General features: G+C 44.8%; 1 protein-coding gene across 23 annotated transcripts in view; it reads left to right on the top strand.

Moving 5' to 3' along the window:
- The first annotated feature begins 2,599 nt into the window (after nucleotides 1-2,599).
- LCOR (ligand dependent nuclear receptor corepressor) overlaps nucleotides 2,600-17,640 on the top strand; it is an 86,190-nt gene continuing 71,149 nt past the window's right edge. For 4 of the 23 annotated variants that reach the window (XM_062610472.1, XM_062610466.1, XM_062610460.1 and 1 more), the window contains exon 1: nucleotides 2,673-2,802. Coding sequence is in view for 5 of the 23 variants with exons in the window: in XM_062610454.1 (XP_062466438.1) it covers nucleotides 2,706-2,802; nucleotides 9,405-9,503 (196 nt within the window). In the remaining 18 variants the exon portion in view is untranslated. Of the gene's footprint in view, nucleotides 2,803-9,404; nucleotides 9,504-17,640 lie in introns of all 23 variants that reach the window. The other 19 variants (XM_062610469.1, XM_062610468.1, XM_062610457.1 and 16 more) reach the window with 15 other exon arrangements.

The raw sequence follows: 17,640 nt of genomic DNA, 5'->3' as shown, positions 1-17,640 counted from the left end.
TGCCACAGAAGAAGGAACTATGGGAATTTATCTTATCCACCCTAGAAGAAGGAGGGACGCAGGGAGGCTGTGCACAGGATTGGGTTAGGGGAAGGCAGGGGAGAAAAGATGCTTCAAGGGGCACTTCAGCACTGCCTGAGTGTGAATGGGGTGGGGGGCAGAGTCACTGCTGTGTTAGGAGCAGGTCTGCAGCCACTAGGGAAGTCTGGGGGGAAGCTTCCTGAAGGTAGTTAGCAGTAGCAAGAAACCTCCTCTGAATTGGAGACTGATAAATTTAAGACCAGCATAGAATGACCCAGTTCTCCATCACAGCAGGGATGCAAACTGACTGCAGAAGAAACAAGGGGATAGTAACAGCGTGATGGCCAATATCTCTGTTGCCTGCAAGCTCACCACCACCAAATTTATTCTTTGGGCATCAGAGCAAGACAAGAATCTTGCAAGGAAGAATTTGCAGGAAGGCTCTCATGAAGACCACAGTGGGCAGGCACTAGTCCTGGTGTATCTGGACTGTTAAGTTGCAAGGTCAGCAACCACTAGCCACTCCAACAGCTTGTCCACCTGATGTTGTAGCTACCATGCAGACCGCAGACAGAAGTTCCCTGCGGAGCCTAGAGCATTCAAGCAGCAATCCTTTTGTTCCGGTCATCTACCTCTCAGGGAAGAAGTACTGCTTCTGTGGTTAGTACAGTGCCTAACAAACTTTTGAACTGATTCTAGCAGGAGGCGTGCCTTTGAGTGGAAAGAAGACACCCTGCTGCCAACACAGGGATTCTGGAAATGGAGACACATAGACTCTAGTGGCTTATCACACTGAAAAAGGAGTGGAAAGAAGAGCAGTACATCACCAGCAATTGGAGCGAGGTGCAGCTAAGGGGATCATTCCTGAGAAGAGGTTCCCAAAGGGCTTTCTCGCTGTTTGTAGCAGAGATATTCCACATAGGTCATGTTTTGTGTCTTTACACCATTAATGGCTTTTAAATCAGGACTGGAATTCCCTGGTCAGTAAACCTGTCTGCTCCACTCATGAAAACAAGCTTCACATTGCCCTCTTCTCAGGGAAGCTGCATGTTTAAATGGGCTTTTGCTTCTTGCTACTCTTGTTGCTGTCTGCTCTGGGAAGTTCTACCTCCTACAGTTAAAAACCTTCCTCTGACTTTCCCCATGATGGCATTAACAGCCATTAATAACCTGTCCTTCTGCTTCCAGTTGGCTTTAGATAGCTCTGTCCCTTCCTTGGAATTCACACCCCCTGGGACTTCTCCAGTACACATGCAGAGCAAGCACACCTCCGTTTACTTTCCTTTTGATGGACTAGCCAAACTGAGCTGACTTGGTCTCCTTTTGTGGGATGGGCTCATTGCTCTTGACCTCCATGCACAACGAGCGAGCTGTGTGCCTTTTGGAGTTCCCTTTGAATAGGACAGCTGGCTTACTGCAGCTGCAGCTGCAACTGCACCTGAATGGTGGCTTAAACACTCCTCTATCTCCACAGGAAACATCTTATCTGGGACATCCTACTACCACATCTGCACACTGCTAGCTCTGACCTCTCTGCCTTTCAAATGCCCTAATAGCATGTGTCTTGGCAAGATGACGGTAATGGCTCCGGTGGTTAGGGGTGGGGAGTGAAGGTCATGGCTCCCGGGCTTTACTCTGGCCTCGTGGCAGGGTTTGGGTTAAGACATTTCACCTCACCAAGCTCATCCCTTGAGCTTGCAGAAAGCTGGTGCCAATGTTTTCCTCCATTGCACACCTTTCCCTGCCTATCCATGTGCTCACGGCCCTTTCCCTGCCTATCCATGTGCTCACGGGTTGCCACCAGAAATGGTGTTATTGCATCAACCCCCTTACATTGTCTGAGCTCCCCAGAGGGAGGTCTTTGTGGTGCAGGGGTGAAAATGAACACCACTAAAACACAGGAGATGGAGGTGTCAGGGAGCTGTCACTGTGGGATCAGTATTGGGAGGCCTCTTGGCCATTGCAGCTAAATGTCCTTCCTTTTCACCATGGCCACCAATAGACCTGGTGCTTTTAACCACACTGTCGAGTGGATGAGGAGATTTAAACTCTTCCTGACAGAAAACTATGTGTTCCCCTCAGGAGTGGAATGTCTCCTCAGAGAACAGTGACTCTTCTGGGATGGGATGTTCCCCGAGGGGACAGTGATCCCTCAGAGGTGGGATGTCCTCTCAGGGGAGAGGGATCTCTCAGGACGTGTGATGTTCCCTGAGGGACCATCTTTCAGGAGCAGGATGTCTTCCCAGGAGACAAGGATCCCTCAGGAGGGACGGGATGTTCCCTGAGGGGCGGGGACGGCTCAGGGGCGGGACATCCCCTCAGGCACCCACCTTCTCTTACGGGCGGGATGTCTCTCAGGGGCGGTGACCCCCGAGGGCACGGCAGGGCAGCCAGGCGGCGGGGGCGGCAGCGCCCCCAAGCGGGCGGGCGCGGCGCTGCCTCGCGTGCGGGCAGGCAGCGGGCGGGGCGGTGGGTCTGGGGCCTGTGTGGCGCAGGCGCGGCTGGAAGGGGCGGGGCGGGGCGGGGCGTGCCGCGGGCCGGCGGCGCCTGCGTGGCGCGGCGCGGCGAGGCGGGCGCTGAGGGCGGGTGGGCGTGGCGCGGCGCGGCGCGCGGCCCTTCCTTCCCGTCCCTGCCCCCCCCGGCCGTGCCCGCCGCCGCCCCCACCCCCGCCCGCCGCCCAGAAGATGGCGAGCCCGTGCGGGCGGCAGCAGTGCTCCATCGAGAGGCGCGGCGTCCGCCACCAGCTCGATTCGTGGCGACACAAGCTCATTCACTGTGTAGGTGAGGGACGGCGGCGCGGCGGGGAGGCCGGGCCGGGCCCGCGGCGGTGGCGGCCGCCGGGAGAAGGCTCCACCGTGGGTTCGGATGGGGGGGGGGGGGGGGGGGTGGCCGTGAGGCGAGCGGCGCCGCGGCCTGCGGGCCCGCCCCCCTTCCCCCCGCCGCCGTGAGACGAGCGGCGCCGGGCCCGGCCCCGCCCTTCGCCGGGGAGGGAGCCGGGAGTGGGGGGGTCCTGCCCTGCCCTTTTGTGCGGCCCCTGTCAGCGCCGCGCCCGCTCCTCCCGGCACGGCCCGGCCGCGGCCCCTTCAAACTTGTTTACGCCGGGGCCGCGCCCGCCGGCGGGGAGCGGCCCGACTGTCACTGCCCATCCGCCGCTGCGGGAGGCGAGCCCGGCCCGGCTCACCTGCCCCCCGGCCCGCCGCCGTGAGGCGAGGCGGCGGCGAGGGAGGAAGAGGAGGGAGGGATGCCGCGGAGCCGGCGGCGCGCCCGGCCTGTGCCCCGACGGGAGGAGAAAGCGGGGGGAGGCTCGAGGAGGGATGGGGAGAGCGCGGCGGCGGGGCCGGCAGAAAGTTGAGGATCGGGGTGCCGGATTGACGCCGTGGATCCGGAGCGCGGCCGCGGGGGCTTAAAAGGATATTTGACTGCTTTTCTCTTCTTCCTCCACCCCAACCTCCCCTTTTCTTTCCTCCTTCTCTCTTGGGCGCGTTTGTTGTTATGCAGGCTCCTTGCAATCTAATATTGGGGGGGGGGGTTGAAAAAGAAGTCCCGGATGCCCTTTCATCTTGAGTAATTTTCCCCATTTCAAAATACACATTTTCATTCTTTTCTCTCTTTCCCTGCCAAAAAAGCAAGGCCTTTTTCTGCGGGTCCCAACTCACACATAAACACCAGCTTTAGGCCAGTAATTTGGTGAGTGTCTGCAAAGATAGTAACATAGCTTTGACACCAGCAGACTGCAAACTTCCAGAGTAATCTTAAAAATCTTGAACCAGAGCACTGGTATGTCTCTGCTTGTTTGGCCTCTTGCTTTTAACTGAGCACAGATCCTCATTTTATTTTTAAGCATGCAAATATGGCCATAATCTGCTGGGGACTGCTCAGTGTAGGTAATCTATAATAACATTCACAGATTCACTTCAGTTCCTTGTGTGCAGAGTTAAACCTCTTATTGTCAGTTAGCCCAGCATCCTAGTTCATTATCAGGGATTTGAAGCACCTTTTTTGGTTACACTAGGAGCTGTTACTGCTGCCGTGTATATTTTTGGCCTCATCTGAATGTTTAAATTTCTGCAGTACAAAAGCATGCTCTAGATGCTTGTGAACTCCAGATTAATATGAACAATTAACTGGTTTTAAGCATAAAGCGATTCAAGGGCTTCATTACATTGCTGAGAAACTCGGGCTTCTACACACAAGTGATGTTTTTTCTTTCCAACCATTTACTGATGCTTCTATATCCGGTTTATGGAGTTTTATTTTGATTCTAGCTCCGCTATGTTAGGAACATTTTGTTGGCTTCCACCTCTGCTTGAACTGGATTTATTTTACTTCTGTCTCCTTTTCTCATCTCCTCTTACCTCGAGTGCTGGGGATCACCTGTTCTAGTCCTTTCTAAACTCCCTACTTGTAGCGTATCATCTTGTCTTGCTATCGCTCCCTGCTGCTCTCTCCTCGGGTCTCTGAATCCTCCAGTGGAGCTGTCCTGCAGCTCAGAGCTTAACCGGACAGCAATGAGGAGTAAATGTGAGGGGGGGGGGGGGGGGGAGAAGAAACGGGAGAAAAAAGACTGTTTCAAAGCTGTTGAAGATCTTGAGGTGAAATGCAGGAATTTTGTCTGTTCGTTATGCTGCTCTTTGTGAAAATCTTGGGTAGGTGAAGAAGTTTGTGTTATCTACAGACTCAAGGAAATCACTACCTTATTAAAGTTCTTAGCAACCCTATGTGCTAAAACCTAAAACAAACACCACCACCACCCCCTGCCACCCCCATTTATACACACCCTGTTCCACTTCCCTAAAGCCATTTAAACTGCTAGCTCCTGGAGAAGTTTTCTCCTCTGTCCCTTTCGTATCTCTTCCTCATACTTAAATTTGATATATGTTTTGTTTCTCCAAAAGATTTCCCTTGTGAAAGCCCCTCTCTGTGTGTTTTGACGAAAGATACTGTGAACTCTAGTAAACACAGAGTTGACTGGGATTTTTTTTTGGAGGTGAAGTACAAAACCATTTCTTAAAAAAATAAAGTCCAAAGTGTAACAATGCTTTGTGACTTTTATCTGGATGGCACTATGTCATAAATAGTTTCCACCTCAAATTGATCAGTTTTATGAGGTCTAGGGACCTGCCCTGTTCCTAGTATGAATGCTGCATAAATTGTTGGGTCGTGTAAATGTGTTGTTACCTTTTTGATACGATTTTAATAGAAACGTAAAAGGTTTACTGCACAAGCCCAGGACGTTCAGCTGAAATTATGCTGTGGTCATCACCTTGTGCCCCAGACACATCCCTCTTGTCTTTTCAAACAGTTTTGGCATTGTTCCTTGAGAGTTGGAATTTGACCTGTCAAATGATGTAATGTTCTGGTTCACCTTGGCCCTTCGTAGAAGTCTTTAAGAATTTGTTACTGTCATAAATACAGATAGATAAATATGGGGAAGCAGAGTATGAAAACCCCTTCTGTTACTTCAGAAATACCTATTCATTTTGAATTCTGTAAGTAAATCTGATGTGTGTGGGATTGTTAGCATCATTCCCTGAGAAGTAATTCTAGTATCAGACAGTGTGGTAGTCAGAAAAAAATAAAGCTTGTGGTTTGAACTAGAGCATTTAGCAATAAAAATGGCTTAAGTAATTCACTTCACTTTCCTCTCTTGCTTCTGCAATAGGCTGCTCTTTTGGACTGTGGCTTCATGACAGTTTGTGCTGTCAAGGGGAGCAAGAACATAAGAGGGCTGAAGGACCACCTTTGCGCACAGGGAGACAATCCAGGGGAGCTGTGCTGGCAAAACCCCATCATTTCTTGGAGGAATTGGAATAATTTTTTGCTAGTATAGCTCCCTTAGCTGTCTGGCTGTTGGGTCAGGCAAATACCAATGCTAGCACAAGGAAGAGGGTGAGGATGCATAGCTGGTGGAAAGAAAAAGAGCAAAGATACAGATCATCTTGAACCGTCACAGAGTTGCAGCTTTGGTTGTGTCAGTGCAGCTTTTTGTGGGAGGTAGCTCAGGGAACCGATTTGGCTTAAACCTTCCTTCCTTGTCGTGCATTTCAAGCCCATTTTTGGGGGGAGGAGGAAAGCGTTGTGGCTTGTGGAGGACAAGTGAGCAGTTCTGTTGAAGCTGGGATGCAATTGAGGGAGCAGTATGCTGTGCCCCAAGCTGGAGGGAAGTGTGGGGAAGGGGATTCTGAGCTCTCTTTGCAATGAGATGCATCGAGCTGTCAAACCACAGCATAGGAGGATAGCCAGGAGTGGTACACAGGGTCTTGATGCCCTGGTAGAACTTTGATTTTAGAGACACGATATGCCACGTGATAACTGTTGGATGCTGACATATGTGTTCTCTGTATCAGTCTTGAGTGTTAGCGTCTTTCTCAGTGGCCAAAAGCAGATGCCTGGAGATAAATGTATGTGACAGTTTTATTTTTTTATAATTCCCCTCCTCCCAGCCTCCAGTCACCTGCTGTTCAGGCACTTGCTGAATTGGATATGGATGGTGAGATCAGGTCAGCTAAGAAATGGGGAGTTTGAGGGAGAAGACATCCCTAAAACCCTGCTGACACCTTCTCTACAGGCAGTTACAGCATTGCAATGCTGTGTGGTTACTGGAGTGGTAGATTGAGGTGGTCACGCGTGTTTCTACTCGCTGGTGATGCTTGGCCCTTTGTTAAATATTAGCCATGCTCTTGGAGACTCCCTGACTGAATTACAGCCTGGGTTGGGGAGCTGGGGGCAGGGAAGGAATGTATTAGTTCTCTTCAGCAGTGATCCTGGTTTCGGAACCAAGGTGATGATTTAAAGGGAAATTCCTCTGACATTCACATAGGATTTCCAATCATCTTGAGCTCTGGTGTTTCACTGAGATGCTGCTTAACTGTTGATTTTGCTTTTAAACTGTCAAAATAAGGAGCAATTTCCTTTTTTTTTTTTTTTTTTTTTTGTTAAATGATTGTTGCTGGGGAAATACTGCAACCTGAGTGCCTGATCTGTTTCTGTGTATTCATTTGTTGAATAGTGGTGATCTTCCATGCCCTTGGATACTTGGGACTGAAATGTGGCTCCTGGGGAAGAAACGTGATACATCAGGAAGTATTAGAAATTAATATTAATCAGAAGAAGGTGTCTAACAGTTGAATAATTCTGAAATCTTTATTATATTTTCTTATCTTAATTATTGCTTGGGTATAGTTCCAGCCTGTATATGGTATGAATTAGCTGCTGCTTCCAAACAGCATTGTTATCTCCGTGGTTTGGAAGTAGGTTTGTCTCCAAGTGTTTAACAGTTTAACGTTCAAAGGGCAGATTGTATTTCTTTGTTGCAAAATGAAAAAGCTTGTAGCCCTGATGTTGATACAAAATAATAATAAAAAGCAAGTTTAAGTGCTAAAGTAAAAGTTTAAATGTAGGGCTATTCTAAACCGGTATCTGTTTTACATACGCCTCCAGCCATGTTCCCAGCATATGTGCCAGTGGTACTATTTGCCTTATTTCAACTAGCATTTAATGTAGCTGCAGCTTGCAGCTTTTCTTTTTAGTTAGTATAAGCCCATTGTACGGCAACTTTACACTATAGTAGCTGGAGGCTTGTTCAAGAATATCTATCTACAAACAAACACTTTTGCCTGTTGGCAGGATAAATATAGGGAGGGAGAATTACTCTTTTATGGCACAGTTGTGCTAGGGAAAGAAAAATCGTCAGCTGTCATTTAAAAATGAAAATCTTTAGTTGTAAGGAATGAAATTTACAGCTTGATGCTTAACTTCACTTTAAGATGTGCATGGAAGGACGGTATGCATCTGAAGAACAGTAGAAGTTGAACTGCAGGGATGAGTCTAGATTTGTCTCAAAGATCTCTTTAGATTCACTATAAATCACTTCACATTTGCCCTTGTTTTGCTGTTTGCAAATGAAGAATCGCTTCTACCCTGGCAGAGATGATGTCAACCAGACAAAAGCATACTCAAGAAAATATTGATAATCACTTTCTATTAGAGCATCTTGAGTTCTTCTGGTGCCTGTGATGTGAAATTTTGGACAATGCCAAATCACTGAGTTTGTTTTGTATTTCAACAAAAATCTGTTTCAACTTACGTGAAGTAATAACCATCCCTGTAGGGAGGGAGGGTTCCTTCGTGGGACACATTAATTCTGCAGGAAGTATTGGGGTTTTTGACTTAATTTTTAACTAAGAGCTAATGACATTCAGAGTTCACCCACTTTTAACAGTGTCTCCAAATGAATTACAGTAATCCATTCTGTACATGCAGAAAATAGTCCAAATTCACCTGGATAAAATCTTTGTAGTACTTATATTGAGATATATATATATATATATACACAGTACAGATTCACAGCCAGATTCACAGCTTTGTGGTATGGCACTGTTTTAGAGTACCCGAGGGACAGTTCCAAATTTTTAAGCCATTTTTTGACAGTTTGTGCCATATATTGATGACAGTCCAAATACTCTTATGTACAGAAATATAGTAACTGCACTTTAAGAACTGATGATACAGAATCCCAGTTCTTGTGCTCAGTTGTCTAAATTTTTATTGCATAGTACTTAAATGGCTTAATGCTCTGCCATCTTAGGCTGTCTTACACACAGACAAGTACTGTCATGTGTTTTGTTTTGGGTTTTTCTTGTCTGAGAACTTATGTTCTTTCATGGCTAATGTAAAGTAACGATAAGAATGCTTCCTTAAGGTCAGTCTAGGCAAGGTTTGAGGAAAACCAGGCATTTAATAAGGTTAAAGAAAGATAACCCTGTCATACTGTTTGGGGTGGAGGGGACAGTAATGCAGTATTTTACAGGGGATTTTCCAGTCTTCTTCCTCACCCTCCTTTGTATATATAATTTCACTCTTAAGAGGATGAAGCTTTTGTTCTTGAAGGTTACTGAGGTGAGTATTTCTAATTCTCTGAAAAATACAAAACTTTTGGGTTTTTCTGAGGTCAGGCTTGGATGGGATGGGCTGAGCCAGTCTGCGTTCCACCCCTAGCTAAAACGGATGGTAGTGCTTGTTTTGACTAAACTGACAGAAGACTGCAAAACCAGCTAATCTTCTGGTGGTGTTTAGTAACCTGAGTCATCCTAATTAGGAATGAGATGAGCAGGAGAGCTTACCTGAAGTACTGGAGAATGGGATCACACCTCTGGGGTGAAAGGGAAGGGGAGAAGAGAACGGCCTCCTCCTAAGGGAGTTTTCTAGTGTCTATGTTCTGTATTGTAACTGTGCTACAGACTGTGGTTATGTTTGACAGCAGCACTGTCTACACTGGCTTAAATAGTCCCCCTCTGTGCGGGCACAACTATGTGTGGCAACTTGGTGAATTGGTTCCCTGATCAGACCTGACTGGAAAACAGTCTATTTATTTGTTTATTTAGCTACAACATCTGCAGAGCATGGAGAGGCAGAGAATGAAGAGTTGAGGCTATTCAGCTGGTCTTGTCACACATGCACAAATCCAAGTTGTCTTTTGCTGAGTAAGTGCTAATTTCTGCATGCATTGTATTCATTTACAGTAGCAGGAAAATTGCTTCATTCTCCCTCCTCAAAGTGCCGTGGATTATACTATGCTCTCTCCCTGATAATGAGCTGTGGGCTTTGCTTTTGCAACCACATTGGATGCTTTTATCCAGTGCCTCCATTAAGAAGTTGCATCTTTACACAACCTCTCCTCAGAGTCTCTGCAGGTCTCTGGGATTCCTCAGTTCTCTCGGATAAATCCATATGGCCTTAGATTCTTTGGAAAAGGAGAACTTCAGCTTCTTCCTTTTTCTCTTGAAGAATGCTGTACTGTTATTTCTCTGGACATCTTCAAGTCATTTACCTTTTACCTCAGATTTAGTTTACTTGTGTAGTATTGTGTGTTCTTTTATGGTGGGTTCACAATAAAACTGCAAGCTCTCAAAGCTGAGTAGGAGATTTAAGTTACATGTCAATGCTGCTAGCACATGAAAGATGAAGTAGAGGTTATGGTGTTTCAACATTTCTGCAGGACACCACTTCCTACTGCATAGTAAAATTGCATTAGATGATGTCTCCTGTCTGTTTTTTTCCATTCCTCTTACAGAGAAGAGAAAAGATGGTACTCTTGTTGCATTTTCCAGAGGTGGCAGCAAAGTGGCTGCACAGGGAAGATTTGCAGGGAGACAAAGGATGTTCCTTATGCCCTGAGGACCATGCTATTTTATGGGAGGGAGAAGAGGGGGAGAAAAGAGGACTGGACAAGAGCCTAGTATTCATGAACAAAGCAGGCTTTCAGAAGCTGAATCCAGCAGTGTGGAAAGACATCAGAGGCCACCAGGCAATCTTAACTCTTGAGCTGAGTTTACTAATGAAAAATTTCCTGGTTCTCTTTGAACATTTTTTTATGTATGCTTACAGTACAGGTGCTCCAGTATCTAGCTGGAGAGAATTGCATAGATGAATCTGTATCTGATATGGTCTTTCTCCCTCCTCTGCTGTTACTAGGATAGGATGGTGGTCATGTTTCAAAAGTGGAGTAACTGCCAGAGTAGGAAGAGGAACAGGTAGTCAAGCTACAGAGATCTTCATTTCTTGATTTCTTTTTTCATTGGTTACACAAAAGGATGTGAAAGTTTCAGTCCACAGCCTACAATTCCTCACTCTAATGCTTCCAGGCCAGTACATAATGCCCATGTTCTTCAATATCAGTCACTACTCTGTAGCAATGTTCTGTTTGGCTTCTTTTGCTGCTGTATATATGTAATGGGCTGTGTTACCTGTGTAACAGACTTTGAGTTCAGCCTAGTTCTTTGCAAGCGCAGGCTAGTCCTGCAGCTGTTAAACTCTGCAGCAATTCATATGCACAAAGCTCTTAAGTACTGTGCTTGTGTTTAATGCATGGACAGACATGTGGGTCAGTTTTGAAACTTCGTTGTGGGATAGCCACAGATTAGTCACAGTGATGCGCTTGTATGCTTCAGCTGGAGAGCCTTGTGTCCAGAAGAGTCCTCTCAGCCTGTGCCTTGTGTCCTGCAGTCTTGGGCTTCCTTAAGAAATATATAAATATATTGGAATACACAGAATGGATTGTCTTTGTTTAAATATTCATAGCAAAACCGGTTTGCTTGGCTCTTGGGTTATTTCTTACTTAGTTTGTCCTTTTTGTGAACATGTTAAGCTGTTGTTAGAGTAGACCTTGCCTCAGTTTTGGTCATCTCCTTGGTAAGATTCACAGTTGTGGTAAAAAAAAAGATGAAAGCTGCTTTCAAAGTGATGTTTCATCATGATCTCTAGATGTGTTTCTGAAAACATACCATGTATCTTTTGTGTGAAGAAAACTTTTTGAAAAGCAAGAGAATAGGAAACCAGGGAGGTCATTTCCTTTTCTGACCTAAGAAAACTTATAGCAGTCTTCTTAAAGCAGTGATTCCATTTACATCCTTTAGAAAAGGAGGAGCATAGTTACCTTATCCCTAGCTTTTTTACATTTTGAAGTGATTAGTGAAACTTAAGTTTACATGATACTGTAATTTATCTTTTGGGGTTTCTTACAAGGATCTGTTTATTCCCTGTGGAAGAACCAGTCTTCACTCCCAAAACAGGCAGTGAGGAAAACTTTTCTTGGAAAAAAGCTTCTGCACTTTTGTTCTGTTGATCATTTCTTGATCTAATTGACCTTACTCTGAATAAGGGGAGTGCTCTTGCTGGGTTTAAGTTTCCTTTGGAAAAGTTGTACTCCTGTTCAACTGGAAGTGAAACATTTCAGTGCCCTCAGTGGTTATCATTTAACTACATGCTGTAACTTACTATCTTTCAAAATACTACAACATTGAGTGAAAGATGGAAAAGTGTGAGGGAAAAACTAAGTGCGAAATGTTGGTTGTGTGTAGGTTTAGATGAGTATCCCTTCTTCAGAATGTGTTGTGTAAGACAAATGTACTGAGCCTGTGTAAAAATGAAGTGTCAAAATCACTTGGAGGGGGGGGAAAAAGTAACTTCTCCCTGAAATGTTTCTGTGAATGTTTAGGTTATTCTAGCTTGTACTTGAGGGACAAAATTAGAGCAAGTACTGGTATTTCTAGATAAATGCTTAAGCACTGCCCACATGTTTCTCTTGGGTTTTATACATTTATGTCCTCCTTGTCATCATGTGCCTTCTTACAAAGTAGTAAAAATATAATTGTCTGGAACTGTGTGGTAAGATGCTACCAGAACCTAATTATTGTATCTTACAGGAGTATTTTTTGTAAACCCTTCACAAAAATCTAGTCCTTTGGTCTTGCCTCTGCAATTTTTCTTGAGTGATGGGCAGTGTTTTGGGGCCAAACAGCTTCAGTGCTCAGTTGAGACAGGCCACATGAGGTCCATTCTGCGTATGGTCTTTTCAATTCAGCGGGAATGCTGTATTTATCTCTTGAACAAGCCTAAACTGTTGAGAACTGTTTTGCCCAGGCTCTCTTAAATCAGTGGTTTTCAACCTGGAGTTGGCAAGAAGCAACTGTGGAAAAATAAGACTATTGCCAATAGTTTAAATTGTGTGGGGTCTTTATGCTTTTCAGGAGCCCACAGTTTGAAAATTACTGCTCTAAATGATTTGTAAACAAGAGCTAGTTTTTTCTTTTTCCTTTTCCAAAGCGGTTGTAGGTGTTAAGGAGCATGAGCTGATAGTTAGTCATGTACTCGATTAGGATTGAGTTTTCCCTTTTGCTTCTCATACTCAACTATGTAAAAATATGTTTTATCCAAAAATGGATATCGCTGAGGAGACTAGCTCTGGAGGGCTTCAAATTGAAAACTAACTTCTGCAAGAAGGTTAGAGTGGCATTAAGTAGGTCTGGTTTAAATGCTGTGCTCCCTGTCCTCAGAGCTTCTGTATTTTCCCTTTCAAGAACTTTGCTGTGAAGGTCAGACTTCTGCTACAGAGTTTGTGATAGGTCTAAAAATTTCAATAGTGCTCCTATGTTCCCTTCTTGTGGTTGAGAAGGGAGCATAGGCTTGAGTGTAAACTTGAGTGATGTAGTCTCCATGCCCTGTGTTGGCAAATACGCTGAGACAACAGGTAAGCCATCTTTCTGGTGTCAGGAGGACATGGTTTTAATGACTAGAAGATATCTGAGGTGTGGAGTGGACACCAAGCTGTTTGGTAGTTCCTAGGTGCACTGATAGTCTGGGTATCAAAGTCTTCTCCTAACAGCTCTTCCAGCTCACTCTTATTTTACTAGAACCTTAGCTGAGGTCACAGGCTGAGTGCACTAACAAATTTGAATACAGAGTTCGGAGGTTACTCTGCTCAACAAGTTGCTCAGTTTCAAATTAGATTAAAAATTGACTTCATAAGTTAAAAGATGTTGCAGGCCTGTAGCCTCCTTTGCCATGGAGGCTGCCTTCCTTGCCTGTAACAAACAGATTGGTTCTTGTTCCCGAATCATCTGTTTGCCTGTGACTAATCTTGAATTTGTATCTTCCTGCTGCTTGTACTTTGAGCTGAATTCTGTGCTCCAAATAAGAACAGCAGATAGGGCTTTAAATTTTCTGAATCCCTCCTAGCCCAAGGACTGATCCTGCCCTGGGATAGCTAATGCCTTATGCAGCTTTGTGTATCATGGGAGGTGGTGGAGGGAAAGGCATGCAGGGAGAAGTCGATCACAGCTGCTTTGGTCTATACTTACTGGCATGTTGGTGAACTTTAGCAGCTAAATGTGCTTGTGATGACACCTCACAAACTTCAGAAAATAAGCAGTTATTTTTGGAAACTTTTTCTCTAAGAACTAAACGTACTAAACCTACTTAAAAAAAAATTCTGTGCAAAATCGCTAGTTCCCCAGAAACCATCACCTTCTGCTTATCATGCTCATGGGCATTTCAGCATCCTAACCCTAAATCCTGCTTGATGTTCTGTTCTGTCCGTCCTTCCATTATCTGGAACAGGGAGCATTTTATGTTGCTGCAGAGGAATTGTAGAATAGTTTAGGTTGAAAAGGACCTTAAGATCATCTAGTTCCAACTGCCATGCCTTGGGCAGAGGAATAGTTCTTTCATATTCAGTTCAGGGGAAGAGATGAGTGATTCTCTGACTTCGTCTTTGCTCTCAGCATGCCATGGTGCTGCCTAGGAAGGTTTCTCTGATTCTACCTGTAAGCAGCAGACAACCAGTTTCAGGGCTGGTTTGCACTGGGAGACTTGAAGGGTTAAGAGTGCTGAATTTATTGCATAGTGTTGAGATTCTGGTGGTGCTAGCAAAACTTTCTGTACACACACACCCCCCCCCCCCAAAAAAAAAAAACAACAAAAACCAACCCCTAAATAATCCCTGCTCTGAACACTGCTTTGCTGCCCCATAGTTTTACTAGCACAACCGTATCAGTGTCTTTTTGTAAGCTGGGTCCTAAAGCTGAAGTTTGATAAGCCTTTCCTTTAGTGAGAGGTCCTAGGTTGGGCTAAGCAGGGTGTGTCAGACCTCAGCTGTGGGTGGGCCTGAAGGAAAGCCATGGATATAGGTACGTGGAGAAATCCTTGCATGTGGTGTTCTGTGCCTCTGAGCATCTATTCACAGTGGCTGGGGAAGGGCCCTGGTGCCTGCTTGGAGCAGCTTCTGCTGAGGCATGGGAAGTGAGGCTCTCCTGTGGACAAATCCCTGCTTTCTGTCCGCATGGCAGCCAGTGTGCAAATGTGCTCTGGCTGTTAGTCCAGTAATAGCTCACACTTTGATGTCAATCCACACTGGGGGCTAAACCCACGCTTGAGGTTGGGAGCTAAAGCAGAGTGATTCAGATAGTCTTGGGAATATGAACTTTTGCCTCAGGTGGTCACACAAAAGGTTGTAAGCTTGCTTAAAATGACACACAGTACTTATCTACAGGCTTTCAACCTCCTTGGTAACGCATTCTTTTATTCAAGTGACTCCTCGTTAGTTCAGTCCAAGGGGAGGTAGACAAGCTAGAGCCAAAGATGAGCTAATGGGACATCCTAGCCTTGAAATATCTCGAGTCTTTCCTCTCAGAACCAGTGAATGAAAATGAATCTCTTTCTTAAAACCAGGTCTTTTTTGAAAATTCAGATTTAGCATAAATGAGGGTCAAACATCACAACGAATCCTTTTAGAAAAGGAGATGATATACTTTAATAGCTGTATAATTACTTGCCTTGTCTGAAGGGATGTAAAGGTTCATCTAAAACAAAGAATTAAGAAGTTTCTGTTGTTCTGCCTCTGGATTAAATTAGCTGTGAGTGCCATACTAAATGGTATAGGTGGTTTAGTTGAGAGATCTGTGAAATCCAGAGACGAGAAACATGGAAGGTCAACCAGAGCAATGAAATAATTTTTGCATAAAGTATAGCTGTAAACAGGCATTTCTGTTTTGTGGTGGTTGGGGGTTTTTTATTCGTTTTGGGGTGTGGGCTTTTTTTTTTGCCTTTTCTTTTTTGATCGGGGTGGGGTGGGGGTAAGCATAACTAAGAGACCTGTCTGCAGGGAAATCATGGCTATTTATTTCTAAGGTACTGGAAAAACAGGTCAACTGATAGTCTTCCAAATACATCTTAGAATTTTTGGGAAATGGTCAACATATTTCCCACTCCAGGGAAAACCCAGTTTCAAGTAAGTACTGGTCATTTTTCCCATGAGAGAGGAAGAAGTATATTCTTTGGAAGCCTTTGCTTATTAATATTTTAGCATTAGACTTTGGGGGATAGTGTATGGGAACAGACTGGTGGGAGAAGGCAGGCAGGCAACCTGGTCTGGTGGAAGTTGTCTGGGCCTGTGGAAGGTGTCCCTGCCATGGCAGGGTGGTTGGAGCTAGGTGATCTTGAAGGTCCCTTCCAACCCAAACCATTCTGTGATTTTGTGCTGGGGTTTTTTTTCCTCCAGTCTCATAAAGCAGATAGAAGTTACCTGGAAAAAAACTATTCTAAAAGCTCATTGTTTTCCATTAAGGGGTTATGTGGGTTAGGACAGAATAGAGATTTGCCAAGATAGTCATCAGAGAATCTTTCTTTTAAGGAAATCAGCATCAGAAAATGGTCCTTGGGAATATTTAGTAGAACCACTGTTGGCTTTTGAGTTTGGGTTTGTTGTTTTTTTTTTCAGCATAAAGTTAAACATTACACTATTTATTTGTTAAATTGTATTGCATCACAGTAATGTAAGCAGGTTTATAGAGGTTCAGATTTCTGAAAAGGCATGAAGTTAGTCTCTGTGGAAAATAACTGTTTAAGTGGAAAATATTGAAATGTATTGATTATAGTTTATATGTCCTAAACCTGTGGGTAGAAGATGCTACAGGAAGCATTCAGTAGCCTTTTTTTCCCCCTTTTTAAATAAAGGAGAGATTGTGCTAGAGTATAATAAATGAACTATTTCACCCTGACTTTGAAGAAGCTACAAGTCCACCTACAGACCTTGCCAAACTGTGAGGATTTGCTTTGCATTTGTAGTAGGTAGAGGTTTGGGCAGTAATTCTGATAATTTTGGAGAAATGGCAATTTCACATCATTTAACCTAAATCAGCAGAATGGGACAATACAGTTGTTTAATGCTGGGTAATCTATAAGATCCTTCAGGAAAGGTCTTGGTTCTACCACAGGAAATAGAATGCGCATCCAAAGGATGTGAATTTTCTTGTAAAAACACAGCTTGCTTAGGGGCAATGCTCTCCCAAATGGCAGAGATGGTAGATTTTAACCATGGGAACCTCCTGAGGATAGTCAACCCCTCATTACATCAGATGGCTGTGAAGCATTCTTGTTTTAGTTCTGTATTTTTTCCTTTTCACTGAGAAACAATCCCTACCAGAGAGGATAATGTGGTATGATCACAAGGTGTACAGGTCAAGCAGGTTTGGACTAGGCTTTCTGTGTGGTCAGTCAGTCAGGATGCATATTTAGCATGGCTGCTGGTTAGGAATTTTGTGTTTAGGTAAGGCTGGATGTCGGCACAGGGCTTGCTTCCAAACTGGAGTCATCAGGTAGAGCTAAGGGCAGGTTGGTACTTATGCTGAATTCATCTGCTGAGATTTGTCAGCCAGCAACTCTTGAAAGTTGACCGAGGAGAGCAACAGGACTATGTCAGACCAGTGCAGGAGGGAGGAGAGAGAACTGGAATAAGAACTGTTCCCAGAAGGCATTTCTTTTCTGTTATAACAGTCCTTGATTCTCCAGCATCCTCACTGTAGTACACATCTCCCATGGTTTTTACTTGCAAGCAGTTGTAAGCAGTTATGCATCTAACTGATCAGACTAAGTGCATACTCTGTTCTTGGACAGTCTCTTAAGCAGTAGCTGCACTACTAGCTCCTAAGCAGATGCAGAGTGGATTGATTTTCATGGTGGTGTTGTTTACAGCAACCCCTTATGTGGCCACTTACATATTGCCCTTTTTGGAACGGGGTTTCTGGGCTAATTAAGCCTTTGTCTTAACCCTGAGCAGCCGTTCTTATGCAAGGTGGACTTGCAGAAATTACTTCTCAAAAAGGAGAAAGGAGACATGCACACTGCAAAATCACTTGTTTCTTACGCATTCGCATGAATTTGCACCAGTGTAACTGATAGAGTGCAGGGGCAGGAATTGGGTTATGGAGCAGAGAATGGAAGGGCTGCAGAACCTGCTGTTACTGCTGAAAGACATGCTTATGAAACTGTGCTTTGAATCTGTAG

This window comes from Pezoporus occidentalis, unplaced genomic scaffold, assembly GCF_034315485.1.
Source record: "Pezoporus occidentalis ecotype Australia unplaced genomic scaffold, CSIRO_AGI_Poc_V1 ctg147, whole genome shotgun sequence".
Taxonomy (NCBI): Eukaryota; Metazoa; Chordata; class Aves; order Psittaciformes; family Psittacidae; genus Pezoporus; species Pezoporus occidentalis.
Note: the sequence above shows the minus strand (reverse complement) of the source record. Positions and strands in the feature narration are given on the sequence as shown.